Source organism: Durio zibethinus, chromosome 7 (genome assembly GCF_047325235.1).
Source record: "Durio zibethinus cultivar Kanyao isolate XHJ-2024 chromosome 7, ASM4732523v1, whole genome shotgun sequence".
Lineage (NCBI taxonomy): Eukaryota > Viridiplantae > Streptophyta > Magnoliopsida > Malvales > Malvaceae > Durio > Durio zibethinus.
In genome coordinates this window covers 26500599-26520937 of record NC_143168.1, presented here as the reverse complement: position 1 = coordinate 26520937, position 20339 = coordinate 26500599, and the positions used below count along the sequence as shown (strand labels likewise).

Genomic DNA, 20339 nt, shown 5'->3' with positions numbered 1-20339 from the left:
GATTGCTACAAAAGCAGTGAAAATGGCAGTGTCTCAATTTTTTGTTGAAATCCCAGGTGTGGTAAGGCTTGAAGCTTTGGTTGATGTGGATAATAAGGCCTCCCAAAGGGTTGTTGAAAAAGCTGGGTTCCAAAAGGAAGGGTTGTTGAGGAAATATGCCCATGTCAAGGGCAAATTGAGAGATTTGTTTCTATATAGTTTTTTGTCCTCAGATTTTCATGCTGCTGAAGGGTCATAATCGAGCCATCAGTTTTTGGTACAAAAGTGCTTGACTAGGTGAAAAGAGTGTTGTAGTATAGTTGTTGTAATGTCTAAAGACGTAAGAATTGTTTCTTGATTGGATCTACTTTGTTCCTTTCTTGATGGGATGAATATATTTGAATTTATAATTAGCTTCTCTTTTCTTTATTGAAAGAGCCTCTTGTGAAATTGCAAGATAAGATTCTTTTTAGTAAATTCGACTTTTTCAAAAAATTTTATGTATCAATAAATTACTTAAACATTGAGAGATGATGCTTTAATCTTTTTTAAGAAAGTGATTAGATATCATCATTTTCATTGAGATTAAATCTAATAATTCGTATGCTTATGTCATATAAAATATTGATAATTTATATATTCGTATTATATTTTACACAAAAATTATGTATTATAATTCATATCAATATGAAAATATAAAATTTTTTTTATTTTATTAAACATATTTATAGTTTTTATTAAAATTTTAAACAGTATATTTTCGTATTATTTTTATAATCATATTATAAATTTTTTTTTATTTTATTAAACATATTTATAGTTTTTATTAAAATTTTAAACAGTATATTTTCTTATTATTTTTATAATCATGTTTTAAATTATTAGAGCTAATTAAAATCGAGCCGTTTTCATTCAAGACCGGTAAATAAGGTCCATAGGCATGTAACTTTGCGTATGGACAAAGATCGATGGTGGGGTAGAGATGCCTTTACGCTTTGAATCCTATATTGGTTCCAGCCATCATCCTGCTCCTCCACTTAGACAAAGAAAATTGCAAACTCAAGCTTAATTGCTGCATAATTGGTAACAGATAATTTAATAATAATGGAACTAAAATTTCCCTTTGTTGAAATATACATTACAAAAACTTTTTGTTCGGTTGGACAAAACTATGGACATCCGACTGTACAAACAAAACTACTGCTTTTTTTTTTTAGCAGCAGCAGCAAAATGTATGTTATATAACACAAACCATTCTCTTCTTGCTTCTCTTTTTTATTTCTTTTCTGAAATTTTAAATACATTACCCTCAATGAAGGGAAAGAAACAGAATGCTTCTTATTCACAAAATGCTTCTTATTCACAATTGAGGAACCGAGACATTTCATTTCAGGGTGTAGAATTTACTGAAATCTCTTGTTGCAGTGGCGACCTTGATTGGTCTTGATGCGAAGGCATAATGAGCTGCTGCAAGGGCTTTAATGCTTTGGTGAGCTCTTCGAATGAGGGCCGCAAACTTGGATCACTGGAAAGAATAAGTGTAATAGATTAGCCTGGATTTAATATTGAAAAAATGGATAGTAAGTGTAAAATTCATGTTTCGATTTACTAACGTCTGCCAGCATTCCCAAATTATCCTTGCAACCAAAGGATCAACTTCCTTGGGAATGTCAAGGCGGCGATTCTGGAAACCAACTGCACCCACAACTTGCATTGGATTCATGCCGCTCCAAGGCAGTCTCAGAGTAGCAAGCTCCCAAAGAATAACTCCAAAGCTATAAACATCACACCTATAGATCCATCAATAGATGCAAGTTAGTTTTACGCTCGGCAATTTACCAGAGTTTCTGCCAGAAAATAGCAGCCACTTTTAACTCTAATCATCACTAACTGCGAGTCATGATTAGAAAACGCCAACAAACATTTGCATACAAAATTAAAACAAGAAATTTAATGCAATTATATGTAGACATAGATGGCGGCACTGACAGCTTAGCATGGTGACTTCTGAACTGTTATAAAGATATGTAATTTTAACATTTTCTTATCTTTGCCATATTTTCAGAAACCCAACACAACATTAAGCAACCAGAGTGAAACGTTATCGAGCGATCCAAAGAGGAACAACTCACTTTTCATTTGAGGGCTCATTGCGAAGTACTTCTGGTGCCATCCACTCAGGCTAAAATGTAAAAGGCAACTCAATCATAGACATGTGGAAAGAATATCAATACAATAGAAGCTACATTTTCTGTCTATATCTTCAGAATTTGTAATACAATATATGGCACGGTAGGTCAAGGTACTGACCGTTCCTGCAGTTGATTTGGATGATAGAAAGGTATTATGCTTCAAGCGTGACAACCCAAAATCACAGACCTGCATAGTTCAATTTTGATATCAATCAGAGGGTGCACTGCAAGAATTTCACAGTACTCATACTTCATCAATAACTCTTTTCCACAAAATGTAAATGATAAGGCTCTGTTGGTTGGTGTTTTTACTTTTGCTATTTGCTTTTTCAATAGAAAGTGAAAAGCAAAAAATTAAAAAATGAAATGAAAACAAGAGGCAAATAGCATAAAGAAAAAGCACAAATCAAACAGAGCGTAAGTTCTCAATTTCCAAGCAATTACATCACGCATACAAATTTAATACATTAACAACCTCAGCTAGCTGGGAAAACAACAAAAAGGTTGTTTCAAAGGACACACACCTTTATTCCTTTTTTTTCTTTAAGGGTTTAGTCTTGAGGAGTTTAAAGCCAGTGAGCTTATTTAATTCTATATGAGATAAGATTGTGGGCATAAGAGCAAAAATGCAGTCAAATGCCAGATCAGATATGTCAATCAGTGTAACCATGCCCCACAAGGATAGAAAATTCATAATAAACTATCTCACAAGTTACAACTAAAAAATAGCCTAAGTGATGCATAAACATATAAGGAGATAGATATGGAAACATTTGGTACATTGCACACTTTCAGCTCTAGAAAGTTTAGAGAAGCAGACACAAAAAGACTAATATAATACAGACTCATTATCAAACACTTTTTATTAATTTCCATCGTGAAAATAATAATATACAGAGCAGTGTGTCATGAGATAGGGAAGAAAAAAACAAGTGGACAATAAAATAAGCTGCCAAGATTAAAGTTTGCAGCAATATGACATAAACAAACAAATTCACAAACCGAGATAACTGCTATTCATACATAGGCGTTGGAATACCAGAAAGAGAAAACAGGAACTAGTCATTATAGCTCAATAATCAAGCCAACTCTGCTAGATCAATAGAAATGTTACTAGATTTTGCAATGGTTACAGCAAGATTGAGAATATTTGGGGAGTAACACTTTTTTAAAAGCAAGAAATGTTTAGAAGCACAAAAATCTAAAACATAGAAACATCATCTACCTTCACAGTCCAGTTTTTATCAACTAAAAGATTAGGAGATTTCAAATCACGGTGAACAATGGTAGGTTTGCTGGTGTGTAGGCAATTCATGCCCCTCGCCTGCAGAATGAAAACAGATTTCAAATCTTAGGTGGTTGTCACATCCTAAATAATACAATTGCAGAAGCAATTCATTCCATACCACATCAAGAGCCATCTTAATTCTACGCTTCTCATCAATTTGAGAATGAGGACGATGAAGAATCTTATATAAGCTTCCTCTGGAAAACCAAATAAGATTTAAACAATTTAGAACATCAAAGATTATCCATGTGTCACACAAATGCACATGCATGCTGCTGGCCATAGACTGCCAACCTTGTATTTCATATGCATTACTTTACATAAAGTTCATATCATTAAAAAGATAATATGACAATATGCAGGCACAGACTCTTACCTTGGAAGAAACTCGGTAATGATAGATAGGTTTGGAGGGCGAGTAACAGCACCTATAAAAAGAAGGACATTTGGATGACGCAGTCTACGCATTATTCGCACCTTAAATTAAAAAGAAAAAAAAAAAAAACAGGATCAGTGATTTGGATTTATTTAACTGCGACAACCTTAGGCATGGATGTTTGTCTTAAGTTTGTATATGGCCAGTTATCTACATGAAACGAATGAATAAACTAAAATATCTGAAAACACATTTTACTATCACGTTTGAGACAGCAATTAAATGCTTAAAAGTTGCTTACTTCTCTTTTGAACTCAGCCAAAGCAGCACCTGAAAAATCCTGGTCTAGGAACTTCTTCACAGCAACCTCCTGTAGTTTAATAACCATTACCACCCACAAAATTAGAAACTAATTCTTTTAATTTTGTAAACAACTCTTAAATAGTCTAGTGCAAAACATCATTTAGAAAAAGTATATTTCTAGTTCAGTTCAAAAAAGGGCTAATAGTTATCAAAATGATGCCTTTGGCAAATAATTGTCTAGATAACTCGAAACCTAACTCCTTTAATACTAAATACAGACAGCACAGAGTGAAATACAAGACTGCAAAAACTATGATAGACTGAAGTATAAAAAGAGTATAAACTAACCGTGCCATTCCAATCAGCATTGTAGACCTCTCCATAGGAACCTACTCACAAGAAAACAAAATTTAATAAACTTCACAAAAAAAAAGGTAAGAGTTCTTGCAAAGCAAACATCAGAATACCTTACTGCATTTGAACTATTAAGGTTTTCATCAGGAATAAGAAGAGCTTGTGAATATCAAAAAAGAACAAATTCCCAAATAACAAACACAATATACAAGTAAAATTAACTGAGTCAACATTGAGTTTATAGACAAAAAATGACCTTTGCATAACAACAAAAATTGCCACATGTAATGAACTTCAATGAGCCATATCCATTACCTAGTCCAATTCTTTCACCAATATCCAAGTCTTCCCAAGGAATTTCACATTCACCTACATCTACATCATCAAATAGTTGATCAACCCTGCCTATGCCAGAATCAAGCAATGAGCTAGGCCTTTCCGGATCCTTTAATTTGAGATTATTCCCCATATATCTCTCCTGGGTGTACTTTCTACAATTGTGGAAACCAATCTCATTATCTTGCTTTTTAGCCAAATCCCCTATGTTCTTTTGTAAATCATGTCCATTCCTGAGATTCTCTTCCTTAAATTTGGTGCTTGCATCCTCAGCCAGTTGTAAGCTATTGACCTGGCTGGTAGTGGATGCCAATGATGAGCTAGCACTGGACAAAGAATTCTTGATTTTATTATCTCTATTTGACATATCAAAGTCACCAGGTGTCTTGAAACCATGAGGATAGACCTTTTCAGGTTTGGTAGAGCTGATGGAAGCAGATGATGACTGGTTAATATCATTAGTAATTTTTGGAAAGAGGCCCTCCATATAATTGTACTCCTTTTTCTGAGGAACCTCATTATAAGCAGGTCTATTCTTCCACACCAATGGTACCGGGGGTCGCCCCACAACTACATTATTTTTCTGTCTCTGAAGCTCATCAACTTTGGTCACTGTAGGTTTGTTCTGCTGGGAAGTTTTACCAGTCCCTTTTATCTGGAATGGATTAAGATCTGCAAAAAGATTTTTTGGGTCCTCTTGACTACTCTGACCATATGGCACTACATTGACATTCATCCTCAGGCCATCACCAACTAGATTGGCACCACGACTCCCTTTATAAACTGAAGTTCCAATGGCAGTTGAAGGAAGATGGTCCAATTGATTAGGGGTCACTCTGTTAGATAATCCAGAAGAACCAACACCAGAATCACCACTAGGACCTGATAACGAAGACAATGATTCTGCACTTCCAGAACTTGACCCCCAATCAAAGGGCAGACAACTATTGATCACAGGATGTTGACTACTACCTTCACCGTGAAGTGGCTTTGCTCTTGAGTAAACATCATCTGATGACTGAAGAGTTGGGATATTACTAATTATTGGATTGTATGGCTTGAAAGTAGAATCTTTTGCACTTAAAATGTCAGCAGGTATAAGTGTACCAGAAGCTGCCATTAGATCAACCAAAAATTCCCTGGAGGTAAAAAACCAAAAGATTAAACCTAAATAGAAGTAGAGAGAAATTCCCTGAAGGTTAAAAAAAACAAAAGATTAAGTTAAGAAATAAGCACAAGCTATAACCTTTCATCCTCCAGCTTTATTATATTTACAGCATCATCCTCAACACCAGTGTAATGACTGCCTTTTACCAGTCTACAAGGTAATCTTATGCTATCTGCCAACACCTACATTTATACCACAGAAAGAAAATACATATAAACCTTACAGATAGCTTTATTCACAAAAGTATAAGTACATGGAATGACCACTAAAAGAACAAAGTTAAATCATCCAGCAGAATAACAACCAGTTCAGAGCTCCAAGACAGGCAATTTCTGTTTCCAGAACTTAACATTTAAATATTAGAACCTTGGGATTGCCCTATTGGTTTGCCAACCCCCTTTAAAGGATGGCAGTCCTGCAGAGAGGGGTTCTAATCCCAGCCCCTACAAAAAATTCAAGGGATTATCCCCTAAAAAGTTGCTTAGTAAAACAGCCATATGTCAGCAGAATATTGTGTGACTATTTTGAGCTCAATTTTTTTATACTAGGCATATCTGGAATAACCATATTAAAAAAGAGACTGGAGTTTAAAATAACTAACCTTGAAGAGTAAAGCACGATGCCGAGACAGGCCTATATTTATGGATCCAATAGGCAACACACTTGTATGAAGAGTTGTCCTGAGCTCTGTGCTTCTTTCCATCCATCCGGCCAAAATTATATTAGCATCTTTAACAGGTCCACCCATATGTCCTGTTACAAGTTCCGCAAGCCTTTGAACTAGAACACCAACATTGGTAGCAGGGCAATCTAATGAAATACAGTGCGCAATTTGTAACAACTCTTCTAGGGCCAGGTCAATTGTTCGATTGACAATCACAACTTCAAAGCCCGAATTCCCAAGATTAGTTTCAAGATCAGCAATAGATGGCATTTTCCCTTGGATTCCAGAATCTGTGGAGAGCCCATATACATCATAAAAACCATCCACCACTATTTCATCATAATCAAGCACATTGTATTCCTGGTGAATCAAAACCACCCAACAAGTCAATCCAAATCAAATAACTCAAAAAATAGCAAGACATGACAGGATTGGAAGACTCAATCCAAAAAGTAAATTGCTATATTTCCTAGGCTAGCATTGATACAAAACAAGTTATAGAAGCATTCAGAATTTTTTAAATTAAAAAAATTTCATTGATCCAAAGATTGGAAGAAATAGCAAGACAAACTGTGTAAAGGCAGCACCAAACATCAACTAAAGCAAAACAAGCCATACAAAATGGCCATGACTAAGAGCACTTGGAAACACACTATCAAAGACCATTCAAATTGATTCCCTTCAGCTTATAAAATAGTTTCTGTTAACATTATTATCCTTCAATGTCTCCAAGCTACTGATTAAATCCTTAAAACTGCAGCAATGACCATTACATAAACCTAGGTGATAGCTGCTATGCAAGCTTACCCTCCACAGTTTAGCAAGATGCAAAACTCTAGAGTAACTTGTCCTAATCATCACCAATTCCGAATCCTAACACCAGCAAAATCAAAAGCTAACCATAAAAACTCAAGCACATTCACAAAAATACAACATGGTTTAATTTCCAGGTATTTCATTCTTCGTTAGTAAATCAAACAAGTTCAACATTTGATCAGAAGCAGATATGAGACAATCTGCCCTAATCAAACAATCCAAAAGCACAATTAATTCAAGCCTTTCCCACTAAAATTATCCATATATAAGAATTCAAAAATCAAACTCAAACCATAGCTTGCCCTAATCAAACAAGCCAAAAACCAATCACTAGCAGCAGCTAAACAACCCTATTTCAAGCCCATTCACTTCAATTAGATTCACCAAAATTTCAATTTGATTGTCAAAATACCAAAGCAAAAGAAGACAAATAAAACACTTTACGCAATACCAAAAATTCCAAAGAACTATCAAAACCAAAATAGTATATGTTATTTCCAGGTTATCCACCACAATTTCACGAGAAGCAAAACTCCATACTAATCCAGTACATCATTTTTACCTCACTCAATAGTAACTAGCCCTAAACACTACCAATCCAAACCCTAACCAAAAAACAAGTAAATAACCCCAAAATTGAAGCTTATTCACAACAATTCCCTTTAGTTAAATTTCCATGTATTTCATTTTTCAATAATAAAACAATCAACTTCCCGATCAGATCAAAAACAGATAAAATAACAATAATTTTCTATTAACTACCATTATTCCAGTGAAAGCACAATTAATTCAAGTTTTCCACTAAAATTCAGTACAGTAACTTGCCCTAATCAAACAGTCAAAAATTAATCCCTAGAACCAACTAAAACGCTCATAATTCAAGCTCATTCAGCCAAATTCAATTCACCAAAATTCCAATTTCAACCCTCAAAGATTATAAAACCAAAAGAAACCAAACCAAATCAAAAAGCACTTACCCAATACTGCCTGGCCAAAACCTCGGCTGCCGCGTCATCCTTATCCCTCCCTAACCCTAAATCCATCCGATGATGACTACCTAAGCTCAAAAGCTTCGCCGCTCGGATCTGATCCTTCTCCGGATCCTCCGAATTAGAAGCACTGATCGCTAGGGCTAACTGTACCTGAAACTCTTCCTCCGACAACATATAATCCGACGCTCGATTCTTCGTGGCTGCCGTCGACGATGGCGTACTCAACCCCGTGCTGGACGATACCGGCACTGTCGTCGTGGTCAGCGGCGGTGATGGCGTCGCACTAGAAGGACTCGCCGGAGAATTCCCGGACATCGTGAGTTGATGATCGGTAGCGCATGACGGCGACGGAGACAGCGACGTGTCGTTTGTCGAAGTTCGATTAGGTTTGTTACTGCTTCCTATGTGTAACCTCCTAAAAATGTGATTCATATTTTTGCCTTTTTTCTTTTTTTTTTGTTTTCTTCTTCACTTTCTCTCACTTTCTCGCATTTTCTCCCAGTGTCCTCAACCTTTATTTATTTGTATATTTTTATTTTTTGAGGTTTTTTTTCTTTGGAAGGTCAGGGCCTCGAGGGAACGAGTTAGGAGGGAAAACTTAAGGCGGTGGCATATGGTCTTGGTGGATAATTAATACGGCTTGAATTTAAGAAATATCTACGAAACTGCCACTCAATCATCCTTGTACGCGCTTTCGATTGACGATGTTCAAATAACCTTTTCACACGTAGAGCTGAGGGGTCCACGTCATTTGTAGGGTCCACAGATTTTTCAAGGCCGTGTTTGGGAATTTATAAGATATAAGAGTTCATTTTTATTCACCATTTGTAAAATTTTTTAATTTCACAAGTAAAATTATAAAATTCACACATAATAGAAATTTTAATTATTTTTATTTTTAATATATCTTATATCTCATCCTATTAATTTAGTTTATAAAGTAAAAATTTTTTACTAATAACAAATAAAATAATTTCTTATTATATAATTATATAAATTTAAATTTTATTCTTCGATACGTCTTTATAAATGTATAACTTGTTGAACTTAATTAGAATCAATAATGAATGAAGGATATTAATAAATAAGCTTAATTATTTGGTTGCTTATTTCAATTTTATAATAGATGCATGCTTAAGTTGATACCATTATCTTTGTCTCTTTATTAATAGTATGTATTCTTCAAAATAACTAAAGGTTTATGATACCTTAGATTAATTTACTAGAAGAAGTATCTATTTATCAACTTGGCATTAACTCATTAAGGCTTGTTTGATTGTTTGATTGAGGATTTTTTATATTTACTTTTTTTTTTCAAAAAATAATAGAGAACAAGAGCTAGATAGTAAAAGTATTAAGATTTTTTTTAAAATATAGTGAAAGGAATTAATTAAATTTAATGTGTTAATCAATTAAATGATAAATTAGAGTTTAAATAACTATAAAATAGCTTTGAAAAAAATTCTAAATCAAGAAAATTGATGCAAGTTAAAGCGAATTGAAGTATTCGAGTTAAAGCGAATTTTGAAATTTTAAATTAATCTAACCCATCACAATTTTTTTAATCACTTTTTTAAGGAGTATAATATATATGAAAAATCATACAATAGAAAAAAATGAAAAAAAAAATCATATAATAGAAATTTTGGGATGTGACCCTTTTTTTTTTTTTTTTTGCAGTTAGCATAATTCATGGCATTTAAAAACAATGAAATCTTTCTAATTTATGCAATTGCATTTTTTTTTCTATTGGATGGTAGAGAATTAATTAAAATTACTTATTGCCAAATAATTTGTAAACTCTTTATTATTTACTTTATTTTTTGAATAAAATTGGAGATTTTAAATTAGAGAATTATTAATGTCAAAATAAAAAATAAAGTACATATAAAGAGATGCATATGATTCATAATTGTGTATGATTATTAATTGAAAAATATTTATTCATTAAATGAAAAAAAAATTAATAATAATATGATCTATTGATAAAATATTAAATTTTTAATTTCCATAACCAAGATTCGATATTCAATAATATCTTATATATGTTTATCATAAAAAAAAAAATTTGTCAGTATAACTTTTTTTACTGACGAAATTTGTCGGCATACTTATTGGAAGTTTTGTTTTAGTGACTAATAAAGAATAAAGAATAAAACAAAATTCATTAACCTTTTGTTATAAGAATAAATTCATTCAACTCTCTAATAGGAAAACAGCTGGTTCTGTCGAGGAAACAAGAATAATTAAGCCAAATTGGAGTTGTTTTTTTTTTTTTTTTTTTTTTAAGTAAAGGAAAATCTATATTACTATTACCGTTTATAAAAAGATTCCCATAAGCGTTTTACACATGACAGTTATTATTATTTTTTTTTGGATTTAGTGGATTTTGAGATGTGAATCTCTCCCTAAATTACAATTTTTTTTTATGTGTGTAACTTATAATTTTTTATTTGATATATAAATGCAAATATAATGCATTTAAATGTCTTTACAAAATAAGACTTTTCCACTTGCCAGCATTCTATTCATTGAATGAAAGACAAATTGACTGTTTATTTTTAAATGTTCTTTGTCAACATTCTTTTGTTTATTTGTTCTTTTATTGCGTTTTCCCCGCGTAGTTTGCCTCTATTTTTGGATACTCAGAGTTTTTGAGAATCAATTTATAATCAATAAAATTAAAAGTTTAATATTTATCAATTAATAGATCATAAAATTTGTTACATTTAATGGTGTAATTAAATCAATTCGAATTGATATTATTCAAGTTCGACTTGAAATTTATTATTCAAAATTCAATTTAAATTCGATCGAATTTTAATTTTTAAGTTTGAACTCGACTCGAAATAAAAATTGAGTCACTCAAACTCATTCAATTAGACCCATTTAATAAAAATAAATTTAATTCTTATTTTTGATTTCAAATTTGATTATGTATTTAAATTTGAACTTGAGTTTAAATTGATATATATATAAAATATATATATTAATTTTTTTAATAATTTTACTTAAAATTATAAAAATATATTAAAATTTAAAAATTCAAATAAATTCGTAAGCTACTTGAATTAGATATTAAGATATTCAAATTTGATTTACTTGATAAATCAGACTATTCTAACTCGAGCTCAATTCAATAATAATTGAACCAAATTTAAATTTTATTTAAATTAAACTTGAGTAACTTATAAACAATGATATATTATTTTTTTTTGGGTTTAATGGGCTTTGAAGTGGAAGAGAACGTGGATAGTTTTATAGGTTAGATTATCAAAGAGTTTGTTATTCTATAAGTTTTTTACAAATAATAGCTGTCCATTTTTTTTTTTTTAGATTTAATGGGTCTTGGGTGTGAGGAAATGAGACTTGCTTTTTTAGTTAGATTTTGTTTGAGTGATTCTGTTTTTATATATGGATTTGTTTCGTACTTTTGTTTTGTTCATTATATAAAACAAAATTATAATATTAGTTTTTAATCTCTCCCTAAATTTTAATATTTATTTTATATGTGTAAGTTTTAATTTTTTATTTGATATATAAATACAAATATAATGCATTTAAATATTTTTAATTCCATCTTTATAATACACTTCAAAAAAATTATTAATCTCAACCAATCACAAGCAAAGCGGGGGTTACAATACTAGTATAAAAATGATAAAGACCTTTTTAATTTGATGAAAATATTGATTGTTGCTGTATTAATAATTAACTACTATACATTTGCCAATAAACTTACTCATGGATAAGGCAATTCGTCCGAACTCAAAATCTTGTCTGAAATTTTGAAAGTTTAAACATGAATATTAAATTTGTTAAATGAGTCTAGATAAATAAATGAGATTAGATAAATAAATAAAATTAAGTTTGAGTTTCACTATTTAAGGTCTAGATCCTTAAAAATTAAAAATTAATTTTTATCATAACAGGATAAATTTTATTTGTTTTATTTTTTTATAATGGACAAAGTTCATTTTTTTATTACTTATAATATGATAAAGCTCATTTTTTTTATATAAAATAATAATCTAATTTTAAATTACATTCAACAAAATTAAATTAGATCTCAATCCAAATAACTCATAAATTCAATTAAAATTAATGAAATTAATTAAATTAATAATTTACAAAAATATAAAAAAACTTTTTTTCTTAATTTTAAATATTAATGCTTTCAATGAGCTTAAACTTTATTATTACATATAAAAATAATTTAAACAAAAAAAAATCTAAAAACATTAGATCGAATCGAATCTAAACTTAAAATACTAAAATATTATGTCAGATTCAACCATAAATAAGTTTATTTGCCAATAATGAAAGTTCCATCACATTTCCTATAAACTCGAAAGCCCAACATTTTTCTATCAATATTGACCAGAACTTCAATTTATTATGAGTGCTTATGACATATATCCCTAGCAAAGTTACTAATCTTTCTATCACTCTATCTTTACCCACATCCCATAACTAGGTATGTTAGCATGCACCAGGAACAACAGGTAGTACCCCGGCGGAGCAATCTCGGCCGTCGAGGGTCCTGCGACGGTTAAACCGTAGGTAGAAGGTTCAACATTAGTTACACCAACTATCTTCAATGATACCATCCTTTGATTCATTGAAAAAGAATGGGTTGTAAAGGATGGAGCAACAATCCTCACAGACAAAGCATTAGCTGTTAAATACTCATGGACTTTAAAACTCAGCCAAAAATACTTACCCCCATACCCTATTTTCTCATCTAGGGACAAAATTTGGGGCCTTATTGGATCATATTCTTGGGATAGATAAGAAGGTGAGAAGGATTCCATGCTTAAATCAGTAGGGTACTCAACATTTGTGAAGTTGTAATAGATGTGAGGATTGCTACCACTAACTAGAATTCGTCCATCGGTTAATAGTATGGCTGATGAGTGGTACATTCTTGGTCTTGAAGATGGTGACATTACTGAGAAACGCCAATCAGGGGGGTTATCGGATGGACGGTAAATGATCGGTCTTGTGACCGGACCGCGACCTAATTCCCATCCGGCAGTACCCAATTCTGCCCCGTTGATTATGAGCACGTCACCTGTAGGCAAAAGTATCATGTCACCCATGACTCGTGCCACTGGCATATCTTCCATGGTCCAACTAGGGGTTGCATGGGAAACTTTGAGCCTCCCACATGTAGATATTGCACGTATGAAATTTCCTTGCATGGCTTGCGTAAATGAACCTCTTGGTGCACCTCCGCACACCATGATTTCAGGTTCAATGGCCTTGTTTTCATCTAAAGGAAGCAAAACTGATGATCCTGAGCTTGGATAATTACGTGGATCGTCACCAGGAATCGAAGGGAACTGTTTCACCACCCGGTTTTGATTATAATCTAGCAAAATTGATCGCGTATTCGCGAAAATGAACAAGTTTCCGTCTGGTAGAAGGTGCAAAAATGGGTACAAATTGTTCTCCATGCCATGATCGTTTGTCTCCCTTAAAAAGTTCAGCCAAAAAGTTGTAGTTGAACCTGAGGATCCGCCTTCTAAATTCTGAGGATAAAACTCATAATTGAACTGTCGTCTCCCACCAACAATAATTATGCGACCGTCTGGTAAAATTTGATTAGTAGCATACCATCTTCGTTGTATTAAAGCCTGTGGAAATTCAATCCAATCACAGTTTTCATCGATGCAAGGAGTGAAAAATCGAATATGGCGATCACCATCATTGTAGCCACCGGTTTGAACAAGAGTTCCACTAGGGAGAACTGCACCAGAAGAGCACCAAGTATCAGTTTGAACCATTAAGGGACGAAATGCATCGGTGTCAATATCATAGAGGACTGAGTGAGCTGTGCAGTCAGTTTGGAGCACCATATCAGAACCATCAACCCTGCAACGACCACCAGGGAGGGAAAGATTAGAAGGGCCGAAATCAGTGCGATCAAAGATGATTACCTTGTTGTCATGTAAAAGCTGCATATGCATGGCAGATACCCCCACACTTTCATGTAAAAGCTGCCATTCACCTTGGCGGCCAGGGTATGGAGGAGGGACCAATTGGGATGCAACAAGGGAGAAGAAATGGGAAAATGAGAATGAACAGAGAAGGAGTTTGATCATGGCTAAGGTAGGTGGCGGAATCAGAGAGATTTTTGGAGAGATTTTGGTTGGAGTTGCTGGTGTGAGAGGAAGGAGTTGGTGAAACACTGAAGTTGATCAAGAGAACTACATATTAACCAAATCTTGGTGATAATAATATAATAAGGAGAGAGGAGTTAATCCGGGATGGAAATCATCTTGGGCAAAGAGGTGCACTTCTTGAGTGCATTATACCTTCAAGAAATATGATTGTAATGCTTACCAAAATATCCGGCTAAAATGAGGTTCATTTCTTCAGCGAGTTTAGAAAATGTAGGACAATGAATTGCTTTGCTGCAATAGCCATACACATCTTTCCGTATTCTCAGATCTCCTTCGTAAAAATAAAAACAATTTAAAATCCCACCCTTAACAGACATTTTTGAAGGAAATAAGTTTTCATTTTTGAATCATTCTCAGATAAATTTAGGACCACCAAATTGTTTCAGTGGAAAATGGCTAGCAAAGAAAGAGAATGGTAGATCCTGTGTGCAGTATGAAAGATCAGTTAAAGTTACAGGAAAGTTAAGTCACTGTAGTCATCAATGTCCCAAATTCATACTAACTTTCACTCAATGATCTTTGATCAAATTCAAAGAACATGGTCATACATAAAACGGGCTATGTAGGTTTGAAGCTAAGCTCGAAGATTGGGGTGAAAACAAAATCCAATCTGAATTTCTTTTGATATTACATGAAAAAAAGCATTACAAACACTAATAATTAGCACACCAAAAAATGTCTTAAGAAACATATATACCATTAAGGAACAGAGAGGTAATAAAAGATACAGCCTAATTCCTTCTACCTTTGTTTCTTCTGGATGACACAACGACCCAACCATCTTCTGCTGCAGCTGCCTGATTTGGCTTTGGCTCATCCGTTTGCATACCGACTGTATTCGAACTTGCTTTAGAATTTGATACATCCACCATCATGGTTGTTGCATTGTTAGCATCCATGCTTTCGTCTTCATCATCTTCATCCTCATCTTCCTCGGTAAACTAGGGTAAAATATGGATCCGTAGGAAAAGAATTAATGCAAAGGAAACCATTTTAACTCCTAAATCTTCATCTACTACAATAACTTGTTAATGTTTAATTAGTTAGCAAAGAATCCACCATGCAAGAACTGATCATGATTTCTGTAAAATTTTCTGTAAAAGAAAACAGTATGCAGAACCCTTTTAATAGTTCTACCATTGAAATGGGGTTACTACTTTTTGAGATGCCATGCTATTGAAGACAAAGAACATTTTTCATTCACTGAAAGAGGGCCCGGCAGTATAACCATTCCATTTCAGATTATACAATCCATCATAATGAAGAAAGCTAAGGTTTATATTCACAGCTGCAACAAGTTTAAGGAGTACTCTGCCTTCTCTTTTTGTATTTCGGTACCTTTTCAATAAAAAAAATTCATCAGAAGGGAGTTGGACATTGTAGAGTTGAAGGAAACCCAAAACTTAAGAAGTATGAGATAATGTTTTTTCTCTTTTATTTCCATTTATTAATTTCCTGTCAAGTTTCCAAATTAAGATAAAATCCTAGCCTAGGATGAAGAAATAAAATAACCGAAGTTCACTAATGAAACTGATAGTGAAAGATAGTGATCTCCTTACATAAAGATCACCCAATAATCTCACACCCTATACGAGTGTTTCTACACCACCTGAGAATTCTTTTTCGTGACTTGTAAAATGTGAATTTCCTAACATGCCAACATAGATACTAAGCACAGAAAACAAAAATCCAACGAAGCATGGATAAACAGAAGCAAAATTCAACAGAGACAATAGTATATAGCATATTGTCTATAACAAGAAACATTATAATAGGCACTAAAGGGTTTACGCTAGAAATTACCGGTCTAACATGAGCTACTGGTGGAGGATTAGTTGTATTCAGCTTTTCAACGGACTGATAATTACCTTCCAAACATTCTTCATGCATAATCATTAACTTCTCTGCCACCTATAACGAGCCGAAGACATAGAATTATCTCTCATCAAGCAATAAATAGCATAAACCCAGACCTTTTTCAAAATATCCAATACTAACTGCTATGTTATACGAAGTCAGGATCCAGGGTTGGACGAAGGTATGTCGTGTTTGTGGCAAATTTCTACATCGATTTAAAGTGTCCAAAAAGGAGAATCCATACTTTAAATTGATTCAAAAAAAAAAAAAAAAACTACAACAACAACAAACTAAGCCTTATTTTGCCATTAAGAACTCCACTCATGTGTTACCACACTTCCGGTCCTAAGCCCGGATAGAGTAACAAATTTGATAAGATGATGGCCAGCGTAAAACATAGTCAAACCATCACGAGAGATAAAAATAAAAATAAATAAATAAATAAAAATTCCAAAATGAGCTAAAGTAACAAAACAAGTGAAAAACAAAACTAGGGCGAATCAATTCGATTAAAATAATGATTAAGCTATAATTGTAAAACATAGTCAAACCATCACGAGAGATACAAATAAAAATAAATAAATAAATAAAAATTCCAAAATGAGCTAAAGTAACAAAACAAGTGAAAAACAAAACTAGGGCGAATCAATTCGATTAAAATAATGATTAAGCTATAATTTTGATCATTTTTACGAGATTTATCACAACTAAGCTACCTAAAAACAGATTGAAATGGCGTTAATATGCTCAATTGAAGCCAGGAACAAAAATCGATGATTGAAAATACCTCCTCAATGCTACCATCTTCAACCAATGTATTAAGACTAAGCAACCCTTCCTCTAGAATATTCTCCAAATCATCTATATAAAGCGGCTCCACTGAGAAATCAAAATTAATTACTTAAAATTTGAAAATGAAAAAGAAAAGAAAAGAAATGGATGGTGTTTAATTTTTAAATATAAATAAAATTGGTAACCTTTGGGTTTAGTGAAGAAGGAGATGAGATCGGAGCAGAGGATGTTGGCTTTGACGCGGGAGTCACGGCCGCCCCACTCGTTTTCAACGGCTGCGGTGAGAGCCGACCATCGAGAGAGGATCAAGCCTATTCCTTCTTGGAATATGGGAGTTGATTCCGCTGTTAGTTTCTTCGTTTCCATTGAAACTTCTTTTTATCTTGATTTCCACGTTGCCGTTTACCTTCATGGCTTTGTAGTCTAACCCTACGAATTTAAGTGAACGAAGAAAGCGTGTGTTTGGGTTTGAGAATAAAAATGTTCGGGTAATGGATAGAGGGTGGAGTTCGAAGAAAATGGGCTGGATTGGGTTTTAAAGAATGCAATTTAGGTTGGGTTCAGTTGGAATTCAATTGGGCTTTTGAGGAAAGAGATCCGGCTTTAAGATTAGATTTTAGAATTTTAAACGAAGCTCAATTCAATCTTCCGTAACCCGTTGGTTAATATTTTCTTTTTTATATTTGCTTTTAAATTTGTTTCCTTTTCAATTTCTCTAATTTTCAAAATTTTGAAAGCAAATATATATATATATATAAATTTTTGGTAAACAATGTTGATGCATTCTAAGAAAATATAATTTTTATAAATTAATATCTTAATTGTTAAGTCATCAACGTATACACATAATTTCAAAACAAACAATTATATATTTAATTAATCACGTAATCATTCATGAAATATAAAAATAAAAATAAATCAAATATGCAACATTATCAACTCTAAACTTTTCAATTTTTTAAAATATTTTTTCTTCTCCTTTCCTTCGTTCTTTTCTTTTATTTAAAAATGTATTTTAAAAGACTATTTTTGATGCTTCTAATTTTATTTTCTTTGACAAAATTGACACCCTATCAGCTCAACCTCCAAACAAAATTTCCATATTTTTATCGAGTCTAGAATTATATCAACAATAATAAAGTTATTTAAAACTCGTAATGAATAATTCTTATATTAATATTATCATTAAAAATTCTAATAAAAAAAAAAGAAATTGTAACGAAATTATTCGAGGGTAAAATAACCTATAATTATATTGAAGAGATAGGTGTCCATCAAGTCATCAACCCATCTAGAACAAGTCCTTATCTTTGTGACAGACACCACTTGTCTTCATAGTCTTTGCCATCTCAATAGAAATGAATCTCAAAACTTCACTACTTGCCCGTTGAAGCCGAACTGTCTCTCTATTTCTAAGCCACGTTTTCACTATCCCGAAACGAACGTATCCATGTCTTTGCGTGTTTCATGCACGAATAAAAATAATTTCATCTCCATTTCTTCCTCAAATAATTCCGAAACTCTTGTAAGTAATTGTAACCCTAAAAAACGCAATACAAAGTAAACGTTAAAGAAAATGAGCCAGCAACAACCAGAGAAGCCACAAGAACCGATCAAATATGGAGATGTGTTTCCTGTACAAAGTGAGTTTGCGGAGAAGCCGGTGGCGCCTAAGGATGCAGCCATGATGCAGGCGGCGGAGAACTCCATACTTGGCAACACCCAGGAGGGTTGTGCAGATGCATCTATTGGAATCTGCTGCCATGCAGAATGAGAATGCTGGATTTGAGGTCACGAAGATATGCATGCCGAAGCCCGTGTTACCATTAAAGAGATACAACTTCCTGTAAAACGAATAATCACAGAGTCCATTGGTGATGAGGTAATTAAAGCAGTAGCATCCCTTGGTAATTATCTTTTATGATTATTCTTAAGCTATTCTAATATGAATTTTGTATGATATTGTGAGTTTTTGACATTGGTTTGAAATTCGATTTTGTTATCCAGGCAACAAAAACTCAAATATCAATTAATTAAGTATTTTTTTTATGTGCTCAGCAGGTTGTCGGACAATATAGCCAGGCAGCTCCATTGTCCTCTGGGCCCTACTCGGCTTCTCAACAGGGTAGTAGCGACGGTGCAATCACCATTGGAGAAGCATTTGAAGCCACCACTCTTACAGCAGGAAAGAAGCCGTGGAGCGATGCTGCTGCAATACAGGCTGCAGAAGTAAGAGCCACCGGTTGGACCTCCATAATGCCTCGTGGCATTGTAGCTGCCGCTCAGTCAGCTGCCACCCTCAATGACAGGGCAACTAGAGAAGAGGACAACACCAAATTGGGTGATATCTTCTCGGTAATTAGTAGAACTAATTTGAAAAATCCCTGAGTGGTGAGAATTATGAGTTTATCATATTAGTAAAAGCCCATAAGATGATGATTATTCCCTTACAGAATGCAACAGCAAAGTTGCCTTCGGACAAGCCAGCAACACGAAGAGATGCAGGAGTGACGGGTGCAGAGCTGAGGAATGAACCTAACCTGACTACACATCCGGCCGGCGTGGCAGCTTCTGTGGCCGCAGCTGCTAGGCTCAACCAGAGTCGCAAATGAAGTATAGCAGTTGCACCATGTCATATTTCATGTCATTGCTTGAGTTCTGTTGATGAATCTTGTAATCACTTGCTTGAAATGAATAAAATGACTTCGGGAAACAGAAAGGGAACTCGAATAGTTATGGCCGTTTGATGGCTGTTGTTCCCTTTCAAAAAAAATTTGATAAACAAGGCAATGAAGCAATTCACCCATTTCTCGGGCTTCCTTCAGGACAGAAGATCGCAGGCTGAGTTTTTCAACTGAAAGAAATAATATTAGCACTTTGCAGATTGCTCCAACTACACCCAAGAAACTAAACAATTTTAGAAGCATACCATTACCGTCTAGGCTTCGTTTTACATTCTTTTCTTTGGGATCATTGGGGGAATCCAAGGAACTGCCGCATTGTATGAAGATGAGAATAACCCAAATAAAAGCAG

General features: G+C 33.6%; 3 protein-coding genes and 1 pseudogene across 7 annotated transcripts; 1 reads left to right on the top strand and 3 right to left on the bottom strand.

Annotated features, from left to right (window-relative positions):
* Positions 1–1059: 1059 nt before the first annotated feature.
* On the bottom strand, positions 1060–9041 carry LOC111277220 (serine/threonine-protein kinase EDR1-like). 4 transcript variants are annotated; one of them, XR_016343731.1, is made up of 13 exons: positions 8454–9041; positions 6598–7020; positions 6075–6178; positions 4808–5967; positions 4487–4527; positions 4137–4205; positions 3836–3887; positions 3578–3656; positions 3397–3495; positions 2290–2358; positions 2112–2161; positions 1593–1769; positions 1060–1504 (listed from the first exon to the last, which is right to left on the bottom strand). XR_016343731.1 is itself a non-coding variant. In XM_022863499.2 (13 exons), the coding sequence occupies exons 1-13, from the start codon at positions 8898–8900 to the stop codon at positions 1369–1371; spliced, it is 2955 nt and encodes a 984-aa protein (XP_022719234.2). In that variant the 5' UTR covers positions 8901–9041; the 3' UTR covers positions 1060–1368. The 4 variants fall into 4 exon arrangements, 1 of the variants encoding a protein (XP_022719234.2); XM_022863499.2 differs by having other exon boundaries at positions 3836–3936; XR_016343730.1 differs by lacking the exon at positions 2112–2161 and having other exon boundaries at positions 3836–3936.
* A 3706-nt stretch (positions 9042–12747) lies between these two features.
* On the bottom strand, positions 12748–15540 carry LOC149518264 (glyoxal oxidase-related protein). 2 transcript variants are annotated; one of them, XM_089764055.1, is made up of 2 exons: positions 15402–15540; positions 12748–14345 (listed from the first exon to the last, which is right to left on the bottom strand). In XM_089764055.1, exon 2 carries the CDS (start codon positions 14327–14329, stop codon positions 12914–12916), a length of 1416 nt encoding a protein of 471 aa, XP_089620181.1. In that variant the 5' UTR covers positions 14330–14345; positions 15402–15540; the 3' UTR covers positions 12748–12913. The 2 variants fall into 2 exon arrangements, with proteins under 2 accessions (XP_089620181.1, XP_089620180.1); XM_089764054.1 differs by lacking the exon at positions 15402–15540 and having other exon boundaries at positions 12748–14698.
* On the bottom strand, positions 15250–17671 carry LOC111277219 (uncharacterized). Its single transcript, XM_022863496.2, has 4 exons — positions 17491–17671; positions 17301–17392; positions 16460–16567; positions 15250–15597 (listed from the first exon to the last, which is right to left on the bottom strand). Exons 1-4 carry the CDS (start codon positions 17669–17671, stop codon positions 15388–15390), a joined length of 591 nt encoding a protein of 196 aa, XP_022719231.2. The 3' UTR covers positions 15250–15387.
* A 1210-nt stretch (positions 17672–18881) lies between these two features.
* Positions 18882–19917, top strand: LOC111277218 (late embryogenesis abundant protein D-34-like; annotated as a pseudogene).
* The last annotated feature ends 422 nt before the right edge of the window (positions 19918–20339 follow it).